Source organism: Hermetia illucens, chromosome 3 (genome assembly GCF_905115235.1).
Source record: "Hermetia illucens chromosome 3, iHerIll2.2.curated.20191125, whole genome shotgun sequence".
Lineage (NCBI taxonomy): Eukaryota > Metazoa > Arthropoda > Insecta > Diptera > Stratiomyidae > Hermetia > Hermetia illucens.
This window is the reverse complement of record NC_051851.1, coordinates 98,587,303-98,611,663: the sequence shown is the minus strand read 5'-3', so window position 1 is coordinate 98,611,663 and position 24,361 is coordinate 98,587,303. Positions and strand designations below refer to the sequence as shown.

At 40.0% G+C, this 24,361-nt stretch overlaps 1 protein-coding gene across 1 annotated transcript in view; it reads right to left on the bottom strand.

The window, feature by feature from the left end:
- Window positions 1-2,078: 2,078 nt before the first annotated feature.
- LOC119651531 overlaps window positions 2,079-24,361 on the bottom strand; it is a 36,462-nt gene continuing 14,179 nt past the window's right edge. Inside the window, exons 3-7 of the mRNA XM_038055162.1 lie at window positions 11,224-12,338; window positions 4,032-4,347; window positions 3,794-3,966; window positions 3,193-3,648; window positions 2,079-3,136 (exon numbers count right to left, since the gene is read on the bottom strand). Of these exons, the coding sequence (XP_037911090.1) occupies window positions 2,756-3,136; window positions 3,193-3,648; window positions 3,794-3,966; window positions 4,032-4,347; window positions 11,224-12,338 (2,441 nt within the window). The 3' untranslated portion in view covers window positions 2,079-2,755. The remainder of the gene's footprint in view (window positions 3,137-3,192; window positions 3,649-3,793; window positions 3,967-4,031; window positions 4,348-11,223; window positions 12,339-24,361) is intronic.

The window sequence follows — 24,361 nt, the reverse complement described above, 5'->3', positions numbered from 1 at the left end:
TCGACTTGCTAAAAGCCGTGATGAATGCACACAGGATATCGAACACTTCTGTCGTGTTAATGACAAGAACGGTACTTTGCTTACCAACCGTCGAGCCGCAACGGATAGATGGCGAGAATACTTCGAGCAGATTTCAATTGAAGAATTTGCTCATCCTCCACTTCCACAATCATTGCCGACATTGGGGGCAGTTCCACCAGTCAGCGCAACTGAAGTCGAGGAGGCAATAAAACAAATGAAATCGGGGAAAGCAACAGGACCTGACGACATCGCATCTGAGCTCTGGAAAGCGAAGAGCTGGGACCCAACACTGTGGCTCAGTGAATTCTTTAACCGGGTTATGCAGGAAGGAAGAACACCATCTGACTGGCAAGAAAGTACCACTGTTCCAATATGGAAAAAGAAAAGTAGCCCAGCAGAATGTTCAAATTACCGTCCGATCCGGTTACTTTCCCATACCATGAAGATTTTTGAACGCATTCTTGACAACCGTTTTCGCGAAATCGTTGAAATAACCGTGAATCAAGCCGGGTTTGTCAAGAACTGCGGAACTACTGACGCAATACACGCTGCACGGTTACTCATGGAGAAACACCGTGAGAAGCATCGCCCTCTTTACATTGCCTTTCTGGATCTGGAGAAAGCGTTTGACCGTGTACCACACGAACTCATCTGGTATGCTTTACGACAACACTTCGTGCCAGAAGAACTCGTGCGCTGGGTTCAATTGCTCTACCACGATCCGAAAAGTAAAGTTCGAAGTATGGCGGGTGTATCAAAACCGCTTCGTGTCTCTGTTGGAGTTCATCAAGGAAGTGCCCTCTCACCACTCCTCTTTGTCCTTGTTATGGACACCGTCACACGGGATATCCAACATCCAGCGCCTTACATACTGCTTTATGCAGCGGATGTTTTCCTAGCATCTGATAGCAAAAATGATCTCGAGCAACATGTTCAAAAATGGAATGATCGCCTCATGCAACACGGTCTCAGATTGAATTTAAACAAAACTGAATTTTTGACGACCGATCCCCATGAAACAGGCACAATCACTATCAGCGGCAGTGATCTGCCCAGAACTGAGCGATTTAAATACCTCGGGTCAACGCTATCAGCCAATGGAGAACTGCGTTATGAAATTATTTCACGCATTAACGCAACTTGGATGAAGTGGCGTTCCACAACTGGTGTCCTTTGTGATCGACGTATCAACGAACGTCTCAAATCTAAAATTTACCGCAATGTCGTCCGTCCAGTCGCTCTCTATGGTTCTGAGTGTTGGCCGACCATAAAAGATAATGAACGGCGTCTTGCGGTAATGGAGACGAAGATGCTACGTTGGACTAGTGGCGCCACACGTTTATATCACATCCGAAATGAGGATATCCGCGATCGTTATGGGGTTGCACCGATCGTGGAAAAGTTGCGAGAGAGGCGTCTTCGATGGTATGGTCACGCAATTCGTGCAAACGAGAATTCAGTTGCCAAGATTGGTCTGAACATCGAAGTCGATGGTAAACGACCAACAACAGACCTAAGCAACGGTGACTTGATACGCTGTATGGGGATTTGAAAGCCTCGAGATTGCACCCAGATCAGGCATTCGATAGAGCCAAATGGCGAAGCCGATCACAACGAGCCGACCCCGCTTGTGAACGGGACAAAGGCTGAAGAAAAAGAAGAATTTAGGAAAGTTAAGGATTGTTTGGTAATGAAAAAAACGAAGGAATATTTTATATTATTGCATTCTCCCATCAGATTGTACCTGGATAAGGCAAAGAAAATGTTGTCAATTTCGCAAAGCCGCGGCCAGTACATATCGCCAGGTGTACTCTGACGTTGGGATATAACGTCTCTTCTACTTCTAGATTAATGAAAATTGACGTTTGCGGTAAGTACTATAATACTTTGCATTATAACTTTTGTGATGATGTTTCGCGCGTCTTTATTGAAAGGTAAAGAAGTGGGAGCGAGTCGCGTGTCTTACGATTTTATAGATACGCATGCAAGAACCTGGAAAAGCTACAATATCTCGGATGGTTTTACCTGCAGCTCCGAACAATGAAACAATGCTCAAACACACTCCATATTTGGTATATTTATATATTTATTGTTTAATAGTTACCAATGACGAACATGTATTTGAATTGTTTGATTAACAATACAATACTAAATATATTCTCCTATCTACATAAAGTCAGCACAGATTTCTGCGTCAAACATTATTGGCGGTAGTCACGAGGATTCCCGGAAGAGTTAAGTACGCATTTCGCTTTAACAAAGAGTACAAGTACCGTGGTGGGGGTATACATAGCAGGGAAGAAACAAAGAATAAATATTTAATCAATAAATGCTCAATAATGACAAGAAGAAAGTTGGGAATATTAACACACACATACTCGATTTAGCAGTGATCATAAATACTTTTCATGTATCGAACCTAAGACGCGACTTCAACGAACATTCAAAGTAATTATTATTGGTGTACATGCGACATCTAGAAATTGCACAACCTGTTCAACGAAATTCTTGGTTTGAGAATGTTTTTCCTTCGTAAAATATACGATCAAATCTCGATATTAAACTTAAAATTAATGTTTATGTCTCCGAACATTTTCTAAGCGTATCTCACTTTAATAACAATAAGTAATTCTCTTGGCGTAAATTTTACATGCTGTATGTCTGTCTCCTAAGCTAATCGAGTTTAGATTTTTACTGTAACATTGCCTAAGTACAAACTGTCTGTGGGCGCGTTTTAGCTCGTGTCGGAGGCCTCGACCTTCGGTAGCGTGGTCTCCACCATTTTCTTGTATTTTCCAATCAATTCCGGTAAATCGTAGGCAATAGCAACGTCAAGTTTGTTAATTGGGCAACCTCGGAAATATGTGCAGGTTTCCGAAAGCTTTTTGAATTCATATAAAGGATTCAAACGGAAAAAGTCACGATAAACTTCCGGGTCGGGAAGATCGTATCGTGAGATATTCGTCAGGGTAGATAGGCCCTCGTAAATATGGTAGTTTTGCGGGTTGTCAATGATTTGATCGGCAATACGCTTCTTGTTGCCGAACAAGGACTTGTGGTTGTAGTATGTGGTCAAATAGCAATCAACCATCTTAGCATGGTTGCGTACACGAACCTGTAAAAGTTTGCCTCAATAAACGTAATTTGTAGATAATATTTGACCGGCCTTACCGCAAAGCGACGAGCACTGGCGATTTTATTTTCAATACGCTTGTCGATAGCTGTGCGCAAATCCTTCAAAAACGCTTTCTCTTGAGCTTGCAAGAGACGCGTCGGTGCACCAGCTTCGTATGGTTGAGACCACAAGGACGCAGTGTATATTGCAGGTGGCTGCGCTGAAGACATGAGTGGGGAAATATTCCAGACGAGTGCGCTTTGAACTCGAAGGAGTTCTTCGGGTTTGATCCTATCAGCTTTGTTGAGAAGAATACGGGTTTGGTATTCACGGCCTTTCAGTTGATCAAGGATAGCTTCAGTTTCGGGTCCAACGTCCAATTTTGTTGGGTCGTATACCAAAAAGATGATATCTGCTCGGTCGATGAACCATTGGCAGGCATCGTTGAACGGGAAGACCCTAGAGACCTGTTTTCGGACTTCAAGGATACCGGGAATCTCCACAATGTTGACCTAAGGCAATAATTATGAACAAATTAGCGTGATTGATTATCAATTGCAATTCTAACCAAGGTGGGCAGAGAGACGACGGCAACAAACTGAGCCATACTTACTGCGAAGTTTCTCGAAGCCACTTCTGTTTTAGTAAAATAAATACCTTTTTCAACAAACTGTTTGGCAATTTAAGTCCATGCAAACGTTCTTCAAGACCCTGACCGAATTTCTGCAATCCAGAGAAAGTCCAGTCAGCCACTAGCTGTGTTCCGTCCAAGACTTCAACCTCATCTCCATACATCAGGAGATTAAAGTATGCTGGTGATGGCTCAGCGCCTAGCCAAAAAAACGATACCCATGAAAGCCATTGATGTTACTTTCAATAAAAAATATATCCTTACCTGATCTCAAGGCGTTCTCTTTGTATTCATTTCCAGTTAAGTAATTAATAATAGTGGATTTTCCACCACTCCAGGGACCCATGAAAAGTACTAAAGGTTTGGAGAAAATTTCTGAGTCACCAAAATGACGGTTACTGAGATCGCGATATTTATAGGTCACTTCCAATGGCTTAATCGCATTTTCATAAATGCGTTTCAAATCACGGAGGACAATCTCAGCGACGTGATCAATGGTTTTTTCTTTAGCTTCGTCATCCAAATAGAGAATTTCACTTATATGGCTTCGATCGCGGAGATTTTGGGAAACAATTTCTTCCTGAGAAAGACAAACAAAGTTAGGTGCAATGTATGGTTTCGTAAAAGTCCTTCTTAACTTAACTTTTATGTGTTAGTAGCATTTTCTCATTATATAATAATATATCGTCAAGTAGGGTTGATGCCAAAAAACCCAAAACTACTTCCGTCCTTTAACCAGTTAATTAGTTTTGAAGATTCAATATGAAGCTAATTTCAATTGACTGAAATTCCGGACTTGCCCTCTGCGCAAAGTTGTTAGGTAAGTCACGCAGTGTACTAGGCCGGTACACAGTAACCCGTCCAAAGTTTTTGCCATATGATATGTTAGGAAAAGTTTGATAATTTGCTCTTTCTTATCTTCCATCAGCTCTGTGTCCGGATAGCTGAGTGGTTAGACCACAAGGCTGTCGTCCGGAAGGTCGCGGTTCAAATATCACTGGTGGCAGTGGGATTTGTATCGTGATTTAACGTCGGATACCAGTCGACTCAGTTGTGAATGAGTACCTGAGTCAAATCAGGGTAATAATCTCAGGCGAGCCCAATGCTGACCACATTGTCTCCTACAGTGTACTGTAGTGTACCGTTACGGTCTTGAATAAAGTGCTCTAACACACTTCAATATGGATTGTTGCGCCAACGATTATTATTATTATTCCATCCATCTGCTCTCTTACGAACATTCAATTAATCAGGAAAAATTATTATCCATGTATGCTCGCCATACCAACCAAAGTTATATGATTAGGAATCAGATATACAGAGAAGTTGACTGTTTTTCGAGAAAGGGCATTCCATTCAAGTATTTATATATACATAAGTGTTTCAAAAAAAACCTATGACGGCTCAAAATGTCATATTACGTAAAGGTGAAGATAAAATTCTGCCGACGACAATATTTCAGGTGATTGATGATGTACTTTGCCACAATTTGATAAACTTCGATTATGCAGGTCATATTTTATTAGCTTTTATATTTATCAAGTCGTGAACCCTGATAATAGTCTGGAAAAAGTTGAAGAGATTCCCGAACTTTCCTGCCAACAAAATCAGAATTCTTAGTTTGTTTTCTTATAGTATATTTCGAATCTGTGTTGATATATAAAGTGTAATAGCCTAATGTATGTAGTCCGTGGTTCGTGGGTCTCGGAATTTGAAAAACAAACAAACATGGGACATGGCGCGAACCTAGCCAAATACACATACCCGAGCTAAACAAACAAAATATAACAGCTCGATCGCGCACGTAGAGTCGTAGGAGTCCGGACCCGACTATCGCGATTGAGAGGAAAGATCCACGACGGATCGCATCCCTATTCGAAGGTTCCCCAGCCTCAGATGTCCAATGATGCGTGGCCTTTGGTCTTTCCAGAATCCCTTAGCATCCTCAAGCCATAAAATTGAAAGATTCCCCTTTATTAGTGTGAGTTCTGCAGGTTAGAGAGGAAATGGGGAAGAGGAAATCCTCAAAGAAAATTAGCTATAATTCATTCTTATAGTGTAAGGAGCGAAAAATCTAAAAAAAAATCCTAAAAAGGAAATTGAAATAATAAGTTATAAATAAAGTAAACAAAAAAAAAAACGATTTTAGACCATTAAAAATATAAGGGGATGCCCTATCATGCGTCCTCTTTAATCTGGCCCTGGAAAAATTGATCCGTGATGCTGATGTAAATGCGAGGGGTACAATCCCCTTTAAGTCAACCCAACTACTGGCCCATGCTGACGATATCGACATCAAGGAAAGAACAACCCGAGACGTACAAACTGCCTTCATCCAGATCGAACAGGCAAGACAGAATATATGGTGGCAACGACAGCACCGAAAACCAACCAACCAACAACATCAAATCGCATTAGTCGAACGAGAAGAATAAAGATAGGCGACTACAACTTTGAGACCGTTAATAATTTCTCCTATCTAGGATCGAAAATCACAACCGATAACAGCTACGACGATTAAATCCACGCACGGTTGTTAGTTGCCAAGAGAGCCCATTTCAGCGTACAAAAACTGTTTCGCTCGAAACGTCTCACCATAGGGTCAAAGCTCTTACTGTACAAGACAATGATCTTGCCAGTCCTCATGTATTCCTTGGAGACTCGGATTCTCCACAAGGAAAATTGCGAACTCTTGACCGCGTTCGAGAAAAGAATCCTCCGAAGAATGTCTGGCACCCTACATGAGGATGGAAGATTCCGGAGCCTACATAACGACGAAATCTAAGACCGATACCATGACCATCAGGTTGTGGACAAAATCCGGCTCAATAGGTTGCGGTGGGCGGGTGACTTAAACCGCATGGATGAGGATGATCCAGCCCGAAAAGTCTATAAGGGAAATGCATATATATGGTAGAAGAAGAAGATGAGGCAGACGCTGTATGAGATGAAACGATGGCGTAGGCCAGGACGGCAGACAGCTTTTGGGGATATCGAATTGGTGGACCTCGGTGCAAAACCGGGGTGTCTGGAGTTCCCTATTAAGGCAGACCTAGACCTAACGTTGATGTACTTATATTCACGTGGATAGAACCCTACCCGCAAAAAAATTTTGTGGCTGGTCGGTTTCGATCGCGATGGCGCAGGCTAGGACGGCAGACAGCTTTTAGGGATATCGAATTGGTGGACCTCGGTGCAAAACCGGGGTGTCTGGAGTTCCCTATTAAGGCAGGCCTAGACCTAACGTTGATATACTTATATTCACCTGAATGGAACCCTACCCGCAAAAAAATTTTGTGACTGGTCGGTTTCGATCGCGGGATGGATCTCAACAAATGTAGCCTAAGAAGCAGCGTGACAGAAACCGGCTAGAAGTGGCATTTTGCTCTATTTTCGTTTAATTCAAAACCCCACAAAGGCATGAAATATTGTTGGGAGGAGCCAGGTTTATACCAAGACTGGTTTCAGTTTTTGTTTATAGATGAGTGGTCCTAAGTCCTCCATCTATTGAAGAGTGGAGTAGAGCGAGTTGCTACTCAAATTAGTGTCACTCATCCCTAAACAGAAAGTAGTTGTACTACTTGTAGACTTTATTAACATATACATAGGCATACGTCTGCCCGAGTGACTAATACTGGTATGCAGATAACTAAAAATAACCAGTAAATGAGAACTAAAATGCGCCCCGCGTTTATGTGAGTTCACTTTATATGATAATGTCGTCCGAAACGTCTTGAAGCACATTGAATTCACGTGTAATGCAAAACTTTGACCTTCTGTAACTTTGTTCCCTTTAAACTTTTCAGAATTCTGTCTTATATTATCACTTACACTGATGCCAAATTTTGAAACTTTAGGGTGAATAGACTCACCGCGTTAAATGTATTTTTACGCCGAGATAGTAGCTTCACCTGCCAAATTACCATATCCATTATTTAAAAAAAACAATTGGGAACCCTCATTTGTTAATTATAATGGTTTCAAAATTGAATTCTCACAAGGCGGAAATGAAAACGCAGTGACGTCATCGAGCGAGCAATTTGAATCTTATCTAGGTAAGTCATTCTGTTTAGTGTTTGTTTCCTTTCAATTAATCAATCAGTTTTTAACAGGAAAGTGGGAAATTGATGCATGAATGGACACTTCTTCAAGTTGCTTGACATTTCGGCAGTAATGGTAACAAGCTATACAGCAAATTCTGACATTTTTACCTGATCGGCGATAAAACGTACGGCTCTGAGGGATTCACAGGCTGCAAAAAAAATATAATAGAATTGCACTGAACAGGATTCTAACCTTGGGTTGAATATTCGGCGGAATCTCTTCTTTTGTGATTTGATTTGAATTTTAGTAATAGTGACACAAAATTCTAACGCAAACGTACATTATCTATTAAGATTGGAGTTAAAGTTTAAAAATACTAACTCACATTGAAATGATCCTTATAATTTAAACCTGACTCGAAAAAAATTGGATTCCGTAGGACGTTGGCAATCCACTTCTTCCGAAAATCTCCTTTCGGGACAGCCAAAAAGCTTTCTGTGGGGTTTTTGGGGAGTTATTTGTGCAACAAGGTAAGAAACAATATTTCATCGTCCTCCTTAGCATTTCACGCGAGAAATTAATTTTGACAGTTTTATACTTTTATCAGTAACTATCAGTTACCCGGGTTACTGAATTTTCTTGGCTCTAGTTCGACGTCACACCTTTGAATTTGGTTGAATTTAAAATGCTGATAATTTGAAAGACAGTTATTTTCTAAAAACGGTCTTTAACAGTTTTGTTAGATAGCACCATAGAAGTGATTTCCGTCATAAATAAAAATAAGGAGGGGAGTCGATTGAAAGGGGGGGGGGGGGTAACTTTTTAAATTACAATAATATGCTAGTATTAACTTTATTTGTGCAGATATTGGCACGGGATTTTGAGGCCTAGATTTCATACAGATGCATCATCTTCATTCGTTGGATAGGCTCTGAGAACGAAACCTGTTTCACTTTTCGGGGCTCACATTTTGGGTCCTCATTCCCCTGTGCTTGACCCATGATCAAGTATCACGTGGGCAACATATGGATCTTATTAACCTTAGAATTAGTGAAAGGTCACCTCATTTGTTTATATTTCTTTTATTGTCAACAGAATTGAAAATAAATCAATTTTTTCCGATTCAGAAACCATTACGATTTACATTACGATAAGTTAGAAGCATTTATTTATATATATCCGCAGTTTTATATTGAACAACTTCTTAACATTTTTCTTTTCTACTTCAACCGAATTTCAATGTGCATCCAATACGTAATCAATCAGATTAACCACTTTGCGATCAGCAGTAGATTTAGGAATTGTCTCCTGGACGTGGGTAACAAAAGAGGCACTGACATGGGCCTCGAACAGGATTACCATCTGATGGTCGCTTACATATTGCGTCCGCGACTTCTCGCAAGGGAGAGCCCGAATCCCCCAAGTTCAACATAGACCGATGCGAGATACATTGAGTAACTCGCCTAAGAATATCCATGAGCATTGGACCGCCTCAAAAAATTATCTTTTATCGGGTGCTACACAGGGAAGGTTGTTATAAGATCTGGCTGACAGCAGAATTATGAAAGCGAATCGATGCACGGGAGGAATTCAAGGCTCTATTGTATGCTACAAGCAGTAGCAAGCACGAAGCCCTAGGGTTCTGATACCATGCGAAATCCCGGGAAGTTCAACGTAGTGTGCTCCGTGATAAAAGGGATTTTTTTTTTGTTTCAATAAAAAAATTTACTTCGGCGTAATTGAGGTCTGAACATACGACGAATCTCACTTCAATATAATTCGCACTCATGTCGTGTTTGCGATTATATTATATATAAATGGTGAGATTACCACTTGCCGCCACTCTCGGTCACGCACGGTCTGCCTTGTACGGAACTGTCAGTCAACTTTTTTTAAGGTTTTTGTGTAAATACAAAACTTCACTTTGTGCTTTAAAGTATGAAGCTACCTGGCAGAACTGCACTATTAAATAGAATTCTGGTAAGAGAGATAATGGAGGAAAGAAGATTGGGAATGGACGTACATGTGTTGCAAATAATTGAATGTCTTCTAGTATTTACCAAAGGCAAAGAATTTAATTTAGGCGGGTTGGAGGATGGACAGAAATTTTGGCGTTTTAAAAGTGATCCCTAAATAGTACATCAGCGGCGGTTGGGAGACGTCGGATATCCAGGAACTGCTACTTTTTGCTTCACTGATACAAAAATGAATTAGGTGGTGAAATAGCCACGTCAGAGTTTATTTCCAGGAAAGTAATGCCACCCACGGAAATCGGGGAGTTTTATCCATCTCGAGACATATCAACTGCCCAACAATTAGTCCGAATCCGAACCATATCAAGAACGTTTGTTGTCTTCTATCATGCAAAGCTTTCGACAATGGCCGCCAACTTAGGAATGTAAATCAACTCAAACAAGGAATCCAGAAATGGGGAAAAATAAAAGCCATGTATATTCTATTTCCTACTCATTCTATTCCAAGGCGTCTGAAAGAATTGACAACCAATAATATATAAACATCGCACTTCTTATTAACCCACACTCTTTCGTCATTATTTCATTGTTTTATTCCCTCCAAATTTTATACAAAAAATTTAATCGTGTTGAATTGTTTGTTTTTGTGTTTAGGTGAACTTAAATGCTTAAGTTTTTTTTCCAAAAATAACACAGTATATATGTATTTAATATCTCAGAGTACTCCCTTAACTATAATATGATGATTGGCAATCTACATAAGAGGCAGTACATTTGTAATACACAAAGGGGACGACTATAACCTACTTAACTTTAAAATGTTGTTCTCTTAGGATGAATATAAGAAAAGACCTGAATAATTTCCCAAAATATAGTGATATATTATAATTAGCTTTTTGTATGGATGGCTTAGTGGCTACAGCGCTGAGCTGTTCCAATCGAAGGTCGCAGTTCAAATATCACTAGAGGCACAGAGATTTGTATCGTGACAGAAAGACCGATAGTCAAATAAAGGTAATAATCATGGGGATTGCAATGATGACTACATTGCCTCCTAGCATACCATTATCGTTTGAAATGAAGTGATCGAATACGCGATTTTCGCATGAGCAGTTACTGAGAATGGGTCCTCGATTTAAGTGCACGTTTCGTAACCTCCGTTAGTAACTAATGTCAGGGGCAAGAGCTTCCGGGATATAAATTTCTCAAAAGGGGAAAGAAAGTGTAGGAGAATACTGCAATTGAAGATCAACCTCAATAAAGCCCTGCCCTTCGCTTGGCAAGTAGGTGAATAGAATCAACATGTTCCTATTCAGACAAATTATCACTCAAGTACACATACAGCCTATACTAACCGGGTAACCCAAAAAATAGTTATTATTACGCTCACTACTACAAAAAGGATTCTTCTTCCATTGGAATATTAAACTGGTACTTACTTGCATTAAATCGTCCTCTGGTACAGTTTCCTCAGATTCTTCGTCATCATCTTCATCGTCATCTTCCTTAACGGCCTCAGTACTATCACCATCGCTATCATCTTTGTTAGCAGCAGCAGCTTCATCACTTTCTTCATCATCCTTTTCATCACTTTTTCCTTCAGTTTCCTCAGAATCTTCTGTATCTTCTTTAGTATCTTCCTTTGTTTCATTTTCTTCAGTGTCATCAGCCTTTGACTTAACATCACCATCGTCATCATCATCAGCGTCTTTCGAGTCTGTAGCCTCATCGTCACCTTTACTTTGATCATCTTCTTTGGAATCGTCGTCATCAGATTCTACTTTGCTATCAGCGGCTTCTCCTGATTCCTCATTATCCCCTTTCTCTTTGCTGTCATCATTGTCTTCCTCAGTATCTTCGGTTGTTTGTTTACTATCATCAGCTTCTTTCGAATCAGCATCTCCGGCCTCCCCTTCTGTACTTTGATCATCGTCTTCTTTGGTATCGTCATCTTCCGATACCTCAGCTTTGCTGTCATTATCATCCTCATCTTCATCAGTCTTATCATTGTCATCTGCCTGTTCGGCGGACTTTTCAGGTTCTTCTTCACTAGCTGTGTCTTCTTTGGTATCATCTTTATCATCATCATTATCATCATCGTCGGCATCGCCTTCTTCTTTCGTGTCATCTTGTTCGTTTGCACTTACATTGTCGTTATCGTCATCAATAACGTTTTCTGCATTTTCGTCAGAAGTAGCTTCTTTGGATTCACTTTCTTTCGACTGAGTTTCTTTTTCTGCATCTTCTGCATCATCATCATCTTCTTTAGTTTGATCTGCTTCCTCGGTGTCTTCAGCTGATCCATCGTCTTGGTCTGCAGACTCCGCCGCTTCATTATCAGCTTCATCTTCGTTTGAAGCTTCTGCTGATTTGCCACCAGTTTCTTCCTCGTTATCCTTCTCATCACTTTCAGGCGCATCATTCTGCTCCTGACTTCCATCAGGCGGATTATCCTCTTCTTGACTTCCATCTTTCTCATCCGTTTCACTTGCATCATGATGCTCCGGTGAATCGTTTCGTTCTGCATTTTCACTACTATCTAATGGATTACTGTCTGCAAATAAAATGGGAGAGGGATTTCTCTAAGAATGCATATTATTCAAATACAAATTTATTCACCACTGCATTTAGCGGTCATTTTGTTTTCTTATTATTGATTAAGAAATAGTTCACACATTGACAGAAATTGTAGCGTTATTGACATCGTTCGAAAAATAATTGAGATTTTCTGAAAAAATAGCTAGTGTGGAAGGAGTGAGCCCTACTTTGTTACCAGCACTTCGGGTATTTCGAGTGTAATTCCTATCTACAATAGTATGTTACAGAGGCAATTTTAAGATCGGTTTCCATCCGAACCGAATTTCTACGTTCTTAGCAAGAAACAGAAACGTAAGCGATGCCATCTAAGCGGGAAGTATCTGAAGAATTGTTACTTAGATCATGAAATAGCCTAGTTGGTTGCGTGCCAGTCTCTCTCAGCGGATTCAAATCTCCGTGGTCATAAATCAATGTTTGCCTTCGCCTCTATCCCGGTGCTATAGGCACTATGGTGATTTTACTCTTGATATACTAGAAGGTACTTCAAATAACCTTATCTACCCAATACTTACAATGAACGAGACCCATAACACCTCTACCATTAACCGTAACTTTGATTATTTGAATAACAACACCTTAGCAGCAATCGTGGGTACTGCTAAAACCCCACAGATTACTGGCTACCCTTACTACTACTACTGGTGTTAGGTTATTTGAATAGATCAATTCAGCTGATCTTAAGACTGCAAACGTAGGATGTACCTTTACGTTCGTGGGATCGAGAAAAAGTGAAGTAATTGATCTAATAATCTTTACTTTACATACTGGCGAATGCTACACGAAGTCTCACTGTCAGATCACTGATCCTAGAATTCAATCTGACTAGTGCGGGCGAAAGGTTTGTATAATAATACAAAGACCCTGGGAAAAGGAATTGGACAAAGCTCATTGAACTTCTCGGCGACAAAGTGGAGCTCCTGGGCGACCAAGGACTCCTTTGGCGTTTGAAAATGACTTTAAAACTATGAATAGCACACTTTTAGAGAGAGGCTTGAGTGCTGTCCTGAGGCCAAAAGCGGTAAAACGGTCCCTTGTTGGAATCGAGAACTGCAAAAACTCAGGAAATCAACCAGGCTACTTCTGAACTGTGCTTGTAAATGCAATAAGAATGAAGAGTGGTTAAACTTTCGGAACTCACAGCATGAATATAAGAGGCCCGTTAAGTGTTCCAAACGAGACTGCTTTAGAGCTTACTGTGAGGAACTGGAAGTGGAAAGAGAGACTTCAAGGATGTACAGAATCGTTAAAAGGGTTAAGTCAGCCAAGTTGGACTCTCTTAGAAAGCCCGATGGTACTTTCACGAGCTCCAGACTGGAATCAGTAGAGACTTTCTTGGAAGTACACTATCCAGAAGAACTGGTGAGAGAAGTTGCAGGAACGGAGTTGACGGTTCTTCCAAACCTTTCAACACGCAAGTGTTACAAGGTGAACTGGAACACTGCGAAGAAGTTAGAGCTATACTGTCCTTTGAGCACTTCAAAGCAGCTGCCATGGATGGCATCTATCCAGCAATGCCAAAGGAAAGTATGGAACACTTAGAGCGATTGCTAAGAAATATTTTTCTAGCAAGTCTTTCTTTGTAATAAGGTAGTTTTCATACCGACACCTGGAAAATCTGATTATTATTATCCAAAGAAATTCAGACAGACTTGACAACTTGACTTTATTCTTGCTGAAAGGTTTGAGGAAACTGGTTGAGCGCCACATTCTTGAGAAGGCGCTAAGGTCGAACCCACTTATTGAAAACCAACATGCTTAACAGCGTGGAAAGTCCTGTGAGTCTGCTCTTCATTCTTTGGTTTCAAAGATAGAGGATGCAACCCTGAAGGGTGAGTGGACACTGAAGGGGCGTTTGACTGCGCGTTTCCAAAAACTTTGTGATGCCACCAGAGCGCATGGTGTTAATTAAGTGGATTTATGCTATGTTAAGGTAGAAATTGATGCGTGCTAACGTGGGTGTCGATCGCTACCTAACAGCAGAAGCAACGAAGCTGCCCCCAAGAAGGTGTCCTATTACCACTTCTGTGGAATACGTTGATCGATTCACTACTATGCGAACTGCAAAATTTGGCAATCCATGATTAAGCTTATGCTCATGACGTGGCTGTGCTTGCTGTTGGTCGAGATTTTGGAACGGTGTGTAGAAATATACAACGTGCCGTTAATTTGATTGACAGTTGCTGCCTCAGGCATAGACTTCCAGTTAATTCAAATAAAACCACAATGGTATTATTTACAAACAAGAGAAAACTGGATGAACTTTACCTCTCAGAGATGAGGAGATCCCTTCAACTTTCCCGAGAGTCACTCTAGATAAAAAAAATTTTTGGAAGAAACATGTAGAGGTAAAGTTGAAACCAGCTCTCACAGCTCATGGGCTGTACAGACGGACCTTGGTCTCGGCATGGGAACCCCGGACTCATGTGTTAATGTAGATATATGTTAATATCATTAAGCTGATGTTCGATTATGCATCCGTAGTGTAGTGGGTTAAAGTGAGACAAACAATTTTTACGGTAAACTAGCCACACTGCAAAGAACTTGTGTGTCTGGGCATTACCGGTGCCATGAGCACGACATCCCGCGCAGTTCTAAATGCATTACTTAATTTGCAGCGCCTGAATATATTTATTCAAAACATTGCAATGAGAGCAGCTAATAGACTAATTTGATTAGATCTATAGGAAAACAATGGACGTGGGGCACACAGGACACTGGAAGAGTCGCTGGCAGAACTGAATCCATTTCTTACAATGCTTTCTAATTCTCGGGTCCCCATACATCTGTTTGGTAAAAGATATCAAGTTGCCCTGAAACGTAGGAAGAACTGGGAAGTCCCAAAGGAACGCATGTCGGAATATACGGAAGTCTTCTACACCGATGCCTCAAAAATTGAACAAGGTTCTGGAGCAGGAGTCTATCTCTCGAATAAAAACGAAAAGCGGCCTTTTCATTTGGGATAAAATGTAACGGTTTTTCATGATTGACGAATGGTTGAAGGACCGGCGCATCGCAATCTGCAGTGATAGCCACTCTGCATTGAGGGTGTGGAGTAGCCCTTTGATCTCACAGCTTATGAGCTGTGCAGACGGACCTTTGCCTCGACATGGGGACTCAGGCCTCATGTGGTAATGTGGATATACGTTGCCATCATTAGGCCGATGTTCGTATATGCATCCGTAGTGTGGTGGGTTAAAGTGAGACAAAAAGGTTTTCACCGTAAACTAGCTGCACTGCAAAGAACTGTTTGTCTGGGTATCACTGGTGCCATGAGCACGACATCCGGCGCAGCTCTGAATGCACTACTCAATTTGCAGCCCCTGGATATATTTATTCAAAGCACTGCAATGAGAGCAGCTCATAGGCTAATTCGATTAGATCTATGGGAAAACAACGGATGTGGGGGGCACAGAGCATTGGAAGAGTTACTGGGAGGACTGAATCCAGTTCTTACAATGCCTTCCGATTCTCGTGTCCCCATACATCTGTTTGGTAGAAGATATGTAGTTACCCTGAAGCGTAGAGAGGACTGGGAAGACCCAGAGGAATGCGTGGAGGGATATACGGAAGTCTTCTACACGGATGGCTCAAAAACAGAAGAGGATTCTGGAGCCGGAGTCTACCTCTCAAATAAAAACGAGAAGTGGGCTTTTCCTTTGGGACAATATGCAACGGTTTTTCAAGCCGAAGTTTATGCGATCCTAAGGGTGGCAAACTGGGTGATTGACGAGCGGTTGAAGGGCAGGCGCATCGCAATCTGCAGTGACAGTCAAGCTGCACTGAGGACATTGAGCAGTCCTTTGATCACCTCGAAAATCGTTCAGGAATGCAGAAACCGTTTGAATTCTATGTCTAGATTCAATACGGTGGAACTACTCTGGGTACCTGGTCACTGTGGCATAGAAGGAAATGAAATCTCGGACGCTTTAGCGAAAGAGGGGTCAATCTCCCCTATGCCGGGACCGGAGCCAGCAATTGGGGTATCAGTAGCATTGGCTAAATCTGTTTTCAAAAACTGGGAACAAGTTTCCCATAATGACAGGTGGCAGAGCCTAAATGCTGCTCGACACACCAAACTTTTCTTGCCAGAACTGAACATACGTACCGCAAAGTTTATCCTGTCGAAAAGCAGGAGGACTTGCAGGTGTATTGTGGGCATTCTGACAGGCCATAATTCACTAGCTGGGCATATGTTCAGAATAGGAATTACCGAAGATGATACGTGTCCCTCCTGTAATGAGGAAGCGGAATCCACGGAGCATTTCCTATGTGAATGCCCCGCCTATGGACGCATCAGGCATCAAATCTTTGGTGCCGATGTTCTCCAATTACGACGGGTAGCATCACATCCACTAACGGAAATCCTACGATACGTTAACGAATCCGGAATATTCCGTTAGACGGGGGACGCGAGTACAATGGGCCAACACGGCCTGAGTGCTCAGAAGCTGTAGCTTCTCCCCACCACACACACACACAGCCCTTTGATCACCTCGAAAGTCATTCAGGATTGCAGAAACCGTTTAAACTCTATCTTTAGATTCAATACGATGGAATTACTCTGGGTACTTGGTTACTTTGGTTTAGAGGAAAATGAAATCTCGGATGTTTTAGCAAAAGAGGGTTCAATTTCAGCCATGCCAAGTTCGGAACCAGCAATTGGTATATCAGTAGCATTGGCTAAGTGTGTCTTCAAAAACTGGGAACAAGCTTCCCAAAATTACAGGTGGCAGAGCCTAAATGCTGCTAGATACACCAAACTTTTCCTGTCAGACCCATGCATACCGTAAAGTTTATCCTGCCGAAAAGCAGGAAAATTTACAGGAGTATTGTAGGCATTCTGACAGACCATAATTAACTAGCTGGACATATGTTCACAATATAAATTATTCAAGAGGATACGTCTCCCTCCTGTACTGATGATGCGGAATCCACGGAACATGAAAGATTAGTATGAAACTGGACCTGCTTCCTTTCCACGTTGACAAGCGCAACTTTAAACCTAAAAGGAGTCTGACCGAGAAAAAGTTAAGAACTTAAAAGAATCCGCGAGAAAGTTTAAACTTTCCGTGAAAATAGTAGAGGCTTGAAGCACCTAGAGCAAAAGTATAGAGGCAGATTTCAATCAATTTTTAACGTTAGAAACTAAGCCAAACTGCATTGGACTAAGCTTAAAACAAGTCGGGAAAACGGAAGCTGGACGCTTCAGGTATGAAAGGTTTTGTGGATTTCTTTTATAAAGAGATTTGAATGTGCATTTGTCCCATTAGTATGTAGCACGTAATATATACATATATTATGTGAGAATATCCACTTTCAAGTGATATTGACACTCAAAGTCTTGAATTTACACAGAAGCGACAAATTTGACATATTATAACTTTGTTATATTATAGTGTGATTTTCACCAAATTTGGTAGGATCATGCTCTATGCTGTAGACTACATTGCCTCTATTTTGTGATTCTAGGGTGAACTTAAGGGGGATTTTCCTATCAATTACTAAAAATTATAGTAATGTACTATTATTAACTTTATTCGAACAGGTATCAGTATGGAGGGTATTTGGGGACCTAGGCACCATACAGTAGCAGCCTCTTGACTCTTTTCAGATTTTTCGGTTAAGTAGTTTCTGAGAATGAATCCGTTAAAGAAATGATCAACCCCCCGTACTACCCACCTTTCCAACAAATGTCAAAACTAAGGTCGGCTTTGAAACGTACTAACCGAGACCTTTAATTTGATACCCCACATGACTATATTTGATGAAAAAAAATTTACACCACCCTTTTGCATGTACCCTTACATTCGACGTAAAAGAATATAACTCACTATATGTGGGAGCGTTCACAGTTCCCACCTTTTTACCAAATTTGGTGTAAATCGCTATAACCATCTCCGAAAAAATGCGTGTGACGGACAGACAGACAGACAGCCAGACAGACATACAGACGGACAGACAGAGAGTAAACTAATTTTAATAAGGTTTTGTGTTTATATAAAGCCTTAAAAACACATCACATGACAGTGAGCTTTTGCAGCAAAAGTATTAATAGAGCTGTGCTATCGCTCTGCTTCTGAAATGCTATTTGTGTATTATAGAAGGAAGTTTAAGGAGCGGGTGCGTGAGGAAAAGTGGAAACCAGTTGCAGCAGAACTACCAAAACGCTTGCAGCAACAGAAAGAAGAGGATACAAACCATTTTGCTGAAAATCTGCTATCCATTCTCACATCCAATTACTCCTTACAGATAACAGAATTTAATTTAATTGGCCAGTTTATTGTGAGCTATTTTTCCGATCACCGGACTGGGTCCGACAACTCGAAACTTTTCGAAAAATTTCTTTATACAAAACATCAAATACGTTTTGTAAGAAAACAAAACCGTTAAGCAGCTCAACCACGAAACGGAAGCAGAGCTAGAAGAAAGGACTATTCGGTGTTTTTCGAGATGTCCCCCAGGCATTCGAAAAGGGTTGGCATGATGGCCTAGTATGCAGAATTTAACAGTCATTGCTTGCGCATGTTCATTATGTGTTCATGATGTAGTTCTTCATTATATATGCCTACATATATATAAGGGTTTCATTTTGCGTAAATTTAAAATTAAGGTTGGAGTGCATTAAAATAATGTGCTCAGGTCTTGTTGCATCTGAACAAGCGACCATACTTCGCCATCGAATTCAACAGTATATCCATCCTGCAGCCTACGGCAGAAGGTTGACCTCGAGAAAACATATTGAGGCGAAAAGTTCCCAATCATAGGTCACTTAAAACTACTACAATATGAAATCCTTGTTTTGCTTGTTTTATCTTATTTTACTTATTTTGTCTTTAAATTTGATCTCTTTTCTAGGCTTATAACTTAGAGAGCATTAATTTAATTGTGTTTCCTTTTCCAAGTCCATATGGCCAATATAATCGAAGTGTTTGAGGAAAGATGGCATAATCCATTAAACCTATGCACGTTCTTCGGACAAGGCAACATGGAGAACGTCAGCGATAAGAAGAAGGTGACAGAATAGAACCCTGGCGACTCCACGTTCAACTTTACATTCTTCCGAAATTTTAACTCGGTGCAGCACATGACATTTTGCGCAATGTTGCTCTGATAATAGCCATTAGTTTCTTCGGAATGCCCATTCCGCTTAGAGCATTCTAGATACACTTCCCATTCGCATTATTGAAAACATTCTCCAACAACATGGTGAATGGTGACCAAAACTCCATTCACTGCACCAAAATTATCCAAATGATGTTAACGTGGTGCTTACAAGAAAGTCCGGAACGGAAACCAGGCTCATAATATATTTCCGGGACGGCAGGAAATACACAAATAGCCCCCTAGGTCAACTTACTGGAAAGGACCTCAAATTCGCAGGATTTACAGATAAGTGGAAATCTCAACTCGTTACAGACTACTGCAACGGTTCCACGGAAAAGTTTCCAAGAAGCTGTTACGGTCGCCAAAACCACGCCTCCCCCCCATATATCAAGGTCTTATCAGAACTCACCTTCTGATTCAGAACTTTCATCACAATTACGATGTCACCTCGAGGAGGTTTCTCCCGAGCTCCAACAGTTAACCTTTATCCTCTATATTGTAAATCTCCCTTTTTGCACAGCACTGCACAACTGTGATACGCCTTAACCTAGATCGCATTCTCACAGTCAAGACCTTGTCCGAAACCGACTCCCAAGTAATGAGGTGTGCCTTGGGGTAGTCGTCAGCAACATTCTGACACCGCACTTACACTTACTTTTGTCAGACCTTAAGCCGTACAAATGCATAGTGCTGCAAGAGGACAATGAGTATTCTATAGAGTCCCACCATCTAACCCCTGAACGTTTAGTTTGCAGCGCTAGAACTCTGGCTGAATTTTAAAAAACTTGTCTCTCGATACCATTTTGTCGACAAACGTACACAGTCCAGAAACCAATTATAACCAATTATAAATCGCTTCCGATAGTTTAAAAGTCGTAGCTGTAAGATTGTTCACCGAATCGAACTGGTCAAACGAAAACAATAAAGATAGGAGACAACAACTTTGAGACCGTTAAAATTTCTCTTATCTGGGGTGAAAAATCACAACCGATAACAGCTATGACGATGAAATCCGCGCACGGTTGTTGGTTGCCAACAATATTTCAGCGTACAAAAACTGTTCCGCTCGAAACGTCTCACCATAGGGTCAAAGCTCTTACTGTACAAGAATATGATCTTGAGAGTCCTTATGTATTCCTCGGAGACTTTGGTTCTTAGCAAGAAAAATTGCGCTCTTTTGGCCGTGTTCGAGGGAAAAATCGTCCGAAGAATGTTTGGCACCCTACATGAGGACGGCCGATTCCGTAGCCTACACAACGACACTATCTATGAGCGATACCACGACCGTCTGTTTGTGGATGAAATTTTTACGACTTCTACGGTCCGCAAACTAAGATTATTGCGATTCATTCGGTAGTTTTTTTTATATTCATTAATAAAAGCCTTGAAGAACACCAAAATTAAAAAAAAAAGTTTAACAAGGCACCAACAATTTTGTTTTCAATATTTTTTAATAATCCTAGTTTAGGGACTGTTGTTAAGCCCACACGTTAAGATGCCGTTTACATTTTTTTTAAAGATGATCACAACGCCCTCTAGCGTGGCAGCAGAAAAACACCTTTTTTGGAGATGAGCGTATAAGTTGCCCTGTATTTCAATAATGAACGGGATGGAAAAATGACTGCGCATGCACAAGATATATAAATATATGGTGGAAAATTCGTATTTGTACCTCTATCCAGTTCGTCACAAAAAATTCCTGAAAAAGCGAAAAAGCAAACTTTACACGGTATGAGCCCCTTAAGATATCGACAAAATGTGTGCGAAACATTCTCCATAAACATTTGCATATGAAAAATTATTGCGTGGTTGATGATTCAAACTGTTGTTTTATCGTAATCTTAACCAATTTGTGCGACGATACCGGAGTCCAGTAAGCTAACTGCGTAGTGGTCAGCCTCACAGGAAAACCGAAATCCGCCTAAAGCAAGGTGAAAAATCAGCTGAAAAGGACTAGTACCTTTTGTGAGGCACATAGAATCATTTCTAAGGTTTTGTGTAAAACAAACCCTTATTAAAATCGTCTCTTTCCACAAACGAATGGTGTTAACTTTTTAAGTATGACACTCGATGCTAACCTCAGCTCGAAAAGCTATATTACAAAAAAAGAAAAAAGCAAGGCCAGATGCAGGCAAATGTACTGACTGTTGGGGAGGTTTTTCCAGCTCTTTGACGACCAAAGAAATCAACATGAACGTCATATACACGTTTCAAAACAAAGTGCTTAGAGGCATGGAAGGCGCTCCCTGGTTCATTCGTAGTGAGGATCTACATAGGAACCTGATAATACGGTTGGCTAGTTAAGTCATCAAAGAGCAGGCAATTAAGCATACTCAGAAATTACCCATACATGAAACTAACGAAGTCCAATAATTGTTAGACATCTCAAGTGTGAAGAGACGACTGAAATGAGTAAAATCAAATGACTTTCCTCAGCAACGGCAACCAAAATACCACAATAAATAAAAAAAATTCTAAAATTTTGTTTTTCATGTGTAGCAGGCGGGCTTTTCACCCCATGTAGTATGCTAATGCAACTGAGTCTTGGCTGCAGAAGAGGGATAGAGAACCAAGCAAGGCAAAGCACGTCTACGTAGCTGTCAAGTAAATTGCGTTTGAATTCAAAAACAATATGAGTTCGTATCTTATATGTTTTCAAAGAAATTAGTACAAAAAGATATAAAGATGTACGTCTTCAAGCAAACGGACTGCAATTTCTCGGCAGACAGGCAATGAAAAAAATTCTAAACGGGATGGTTGGAAAGGGATTATTTACATTAGAAAGAAACTGCCCATCCGAAACATCTGAAAAAATGACAGTGATGACCCAATATTACATCTAGTCCCCAAAATACCTCCTTATTCCTACCTGATCAGCTAAAGGTTATAAAAGTATATTATATTTTTGGGAAATTTAGTGGAAAACCTCCTTACGCTCATCCTACTACTATGAAATTTTACAGTAATAGAGACCACTATATAGAGCATCATACTGGGTGACAATCATACTATTATTAACAAAGTTTTAGTGGGTTATATGTACATGGAACTATCGAGCACTCTAATATTATTACATAAAACTTACAATTTGCGGCTTGTTTCAAAAGTATAATGGAAGTGCCGATTTTGGATTTCTAACAATCTCTTTGTTTTTATATATTTAATACAGGTGTTTACATTGAAAAAAAAAACAGTTTCAGCCATTTTAACAAAGCATAATGATCATGTCTTATTACATATTTCCTTTTCAAATTAATTTTCCATACGAGTTCTACTCGTAATTGTTTACAATTGAAATAATTTGCTAAAAAAATTGAGTCCAATTTTCTTAAAAATTTCGTTTTTCTTGTGTGATAAATGTATATACAACCGAAAGTGGATTTTTCAAACATGGATTTTTCCCGCGTTTTTCTGAAAATTCTAGTTTAAAAAGTAATAGGTCAATCATTATGAAATTTGGAAGCATGATTCCTTACAAAATTACCAAGAATATGAACTAGCATTTGGGATAAAATTGTATTTTTAAGAGAGCCTTTTTTACGTAATTGGTAAAAAAACAGTGAAAATCGAAATATTTTTTTCGAAAACCTGTAAAATTTTTGATTTTCATTATTTTTAGCCCCATTGAGATTTATATTCTTAGTAATGTAAAATTAAAAGCTTTCTGATTTCAGTTGGGGAACTCTAGTTACGACCTTCAACGGAATATTGTCGCATAACTCTTTTATTTTTGGCAAAAATTTTTCGAAATAGTTCGGAATATGACTAATATAATACCCACATTGGCTTGAAATCGAAATAATTCTTCCCACTAAGAAAACATCTCAAAAAAATATGTGAAAAAAGGCCTTCTGAGGTGGTTTCCTCCCTTAAATCACAAATGGCTCATTTATTAATAATTTTCTCCAGAATGTAAGTTAAATCCTTCTGGAATACTTGCAGAAGTAAAATTTCAATATGTACTTCTGGGAAATTTAGTTTGAAAATTAAACAATGGAAACTGTTTTAACTGGAACTGCAACACTTCACATTGTTTTAATTATATAAAATCGAACTATTTATCGTAGTTCACGAGTAATCATAAAAGTGAAACATAGTGTGAAAAATTAAAAAAATGTGCGAAGGAAATATCATAAAACGATTGGATGGAAAAAGTAGCATTTCAACATTTTTTAAGTTTCGAATGTACCAAGACTAGCTGATCGCCCATTAGAATATCGCATGTATCTATTTGCAATTAACGCAAATTCTTGGTCCCATCTGTAAACATCAGTTTGGAGGCAAAAGCTTTCCAATAAATTTTAATAAACTTTGGTTCTCTCATAAAAATCGCACCAATATCCAAGCCAAATATTATTTCATTTGAGCCTTCCCAAATAATTAACCGATTATTTTTAAATATAAGGTCATAGATTATATGTGGAGCACAGCGAACAAGAGAAACTTGACAAGCAGACCAGCTCGGAATAAAAAATAAATTCCGGCGTTGGCAGCTGCCGGTGTGTGGGGTCCCATATTATCCGGACTATCAATGATATTTACACAGACACCGTTTCAAAGCAGTGCGTATCGTACAGCCCCAAATAGCCTCCCAACCACCAACTCACTTATCAGCTGATCGTTGCAAGTAGCTTTTTTTAGTTGTTTACATGCAAAATATCTGCGCGAGTTCTAAAATAGATACAATTCAGTAAGAAGTTCAATTTCCATTGTAACGTTGTTATTGGTGATCATTTATCTCCAATTTATAATCAGCAATTGTACAATTTTGTATTATACTTTTTTTTTTATTAAATGTCTGTTGTTAAAGACAGCTTTTGATGCTCTTAGCAAACTTAGCATAGCATTGTAACACGAGAAAAGAAATATTCAAAG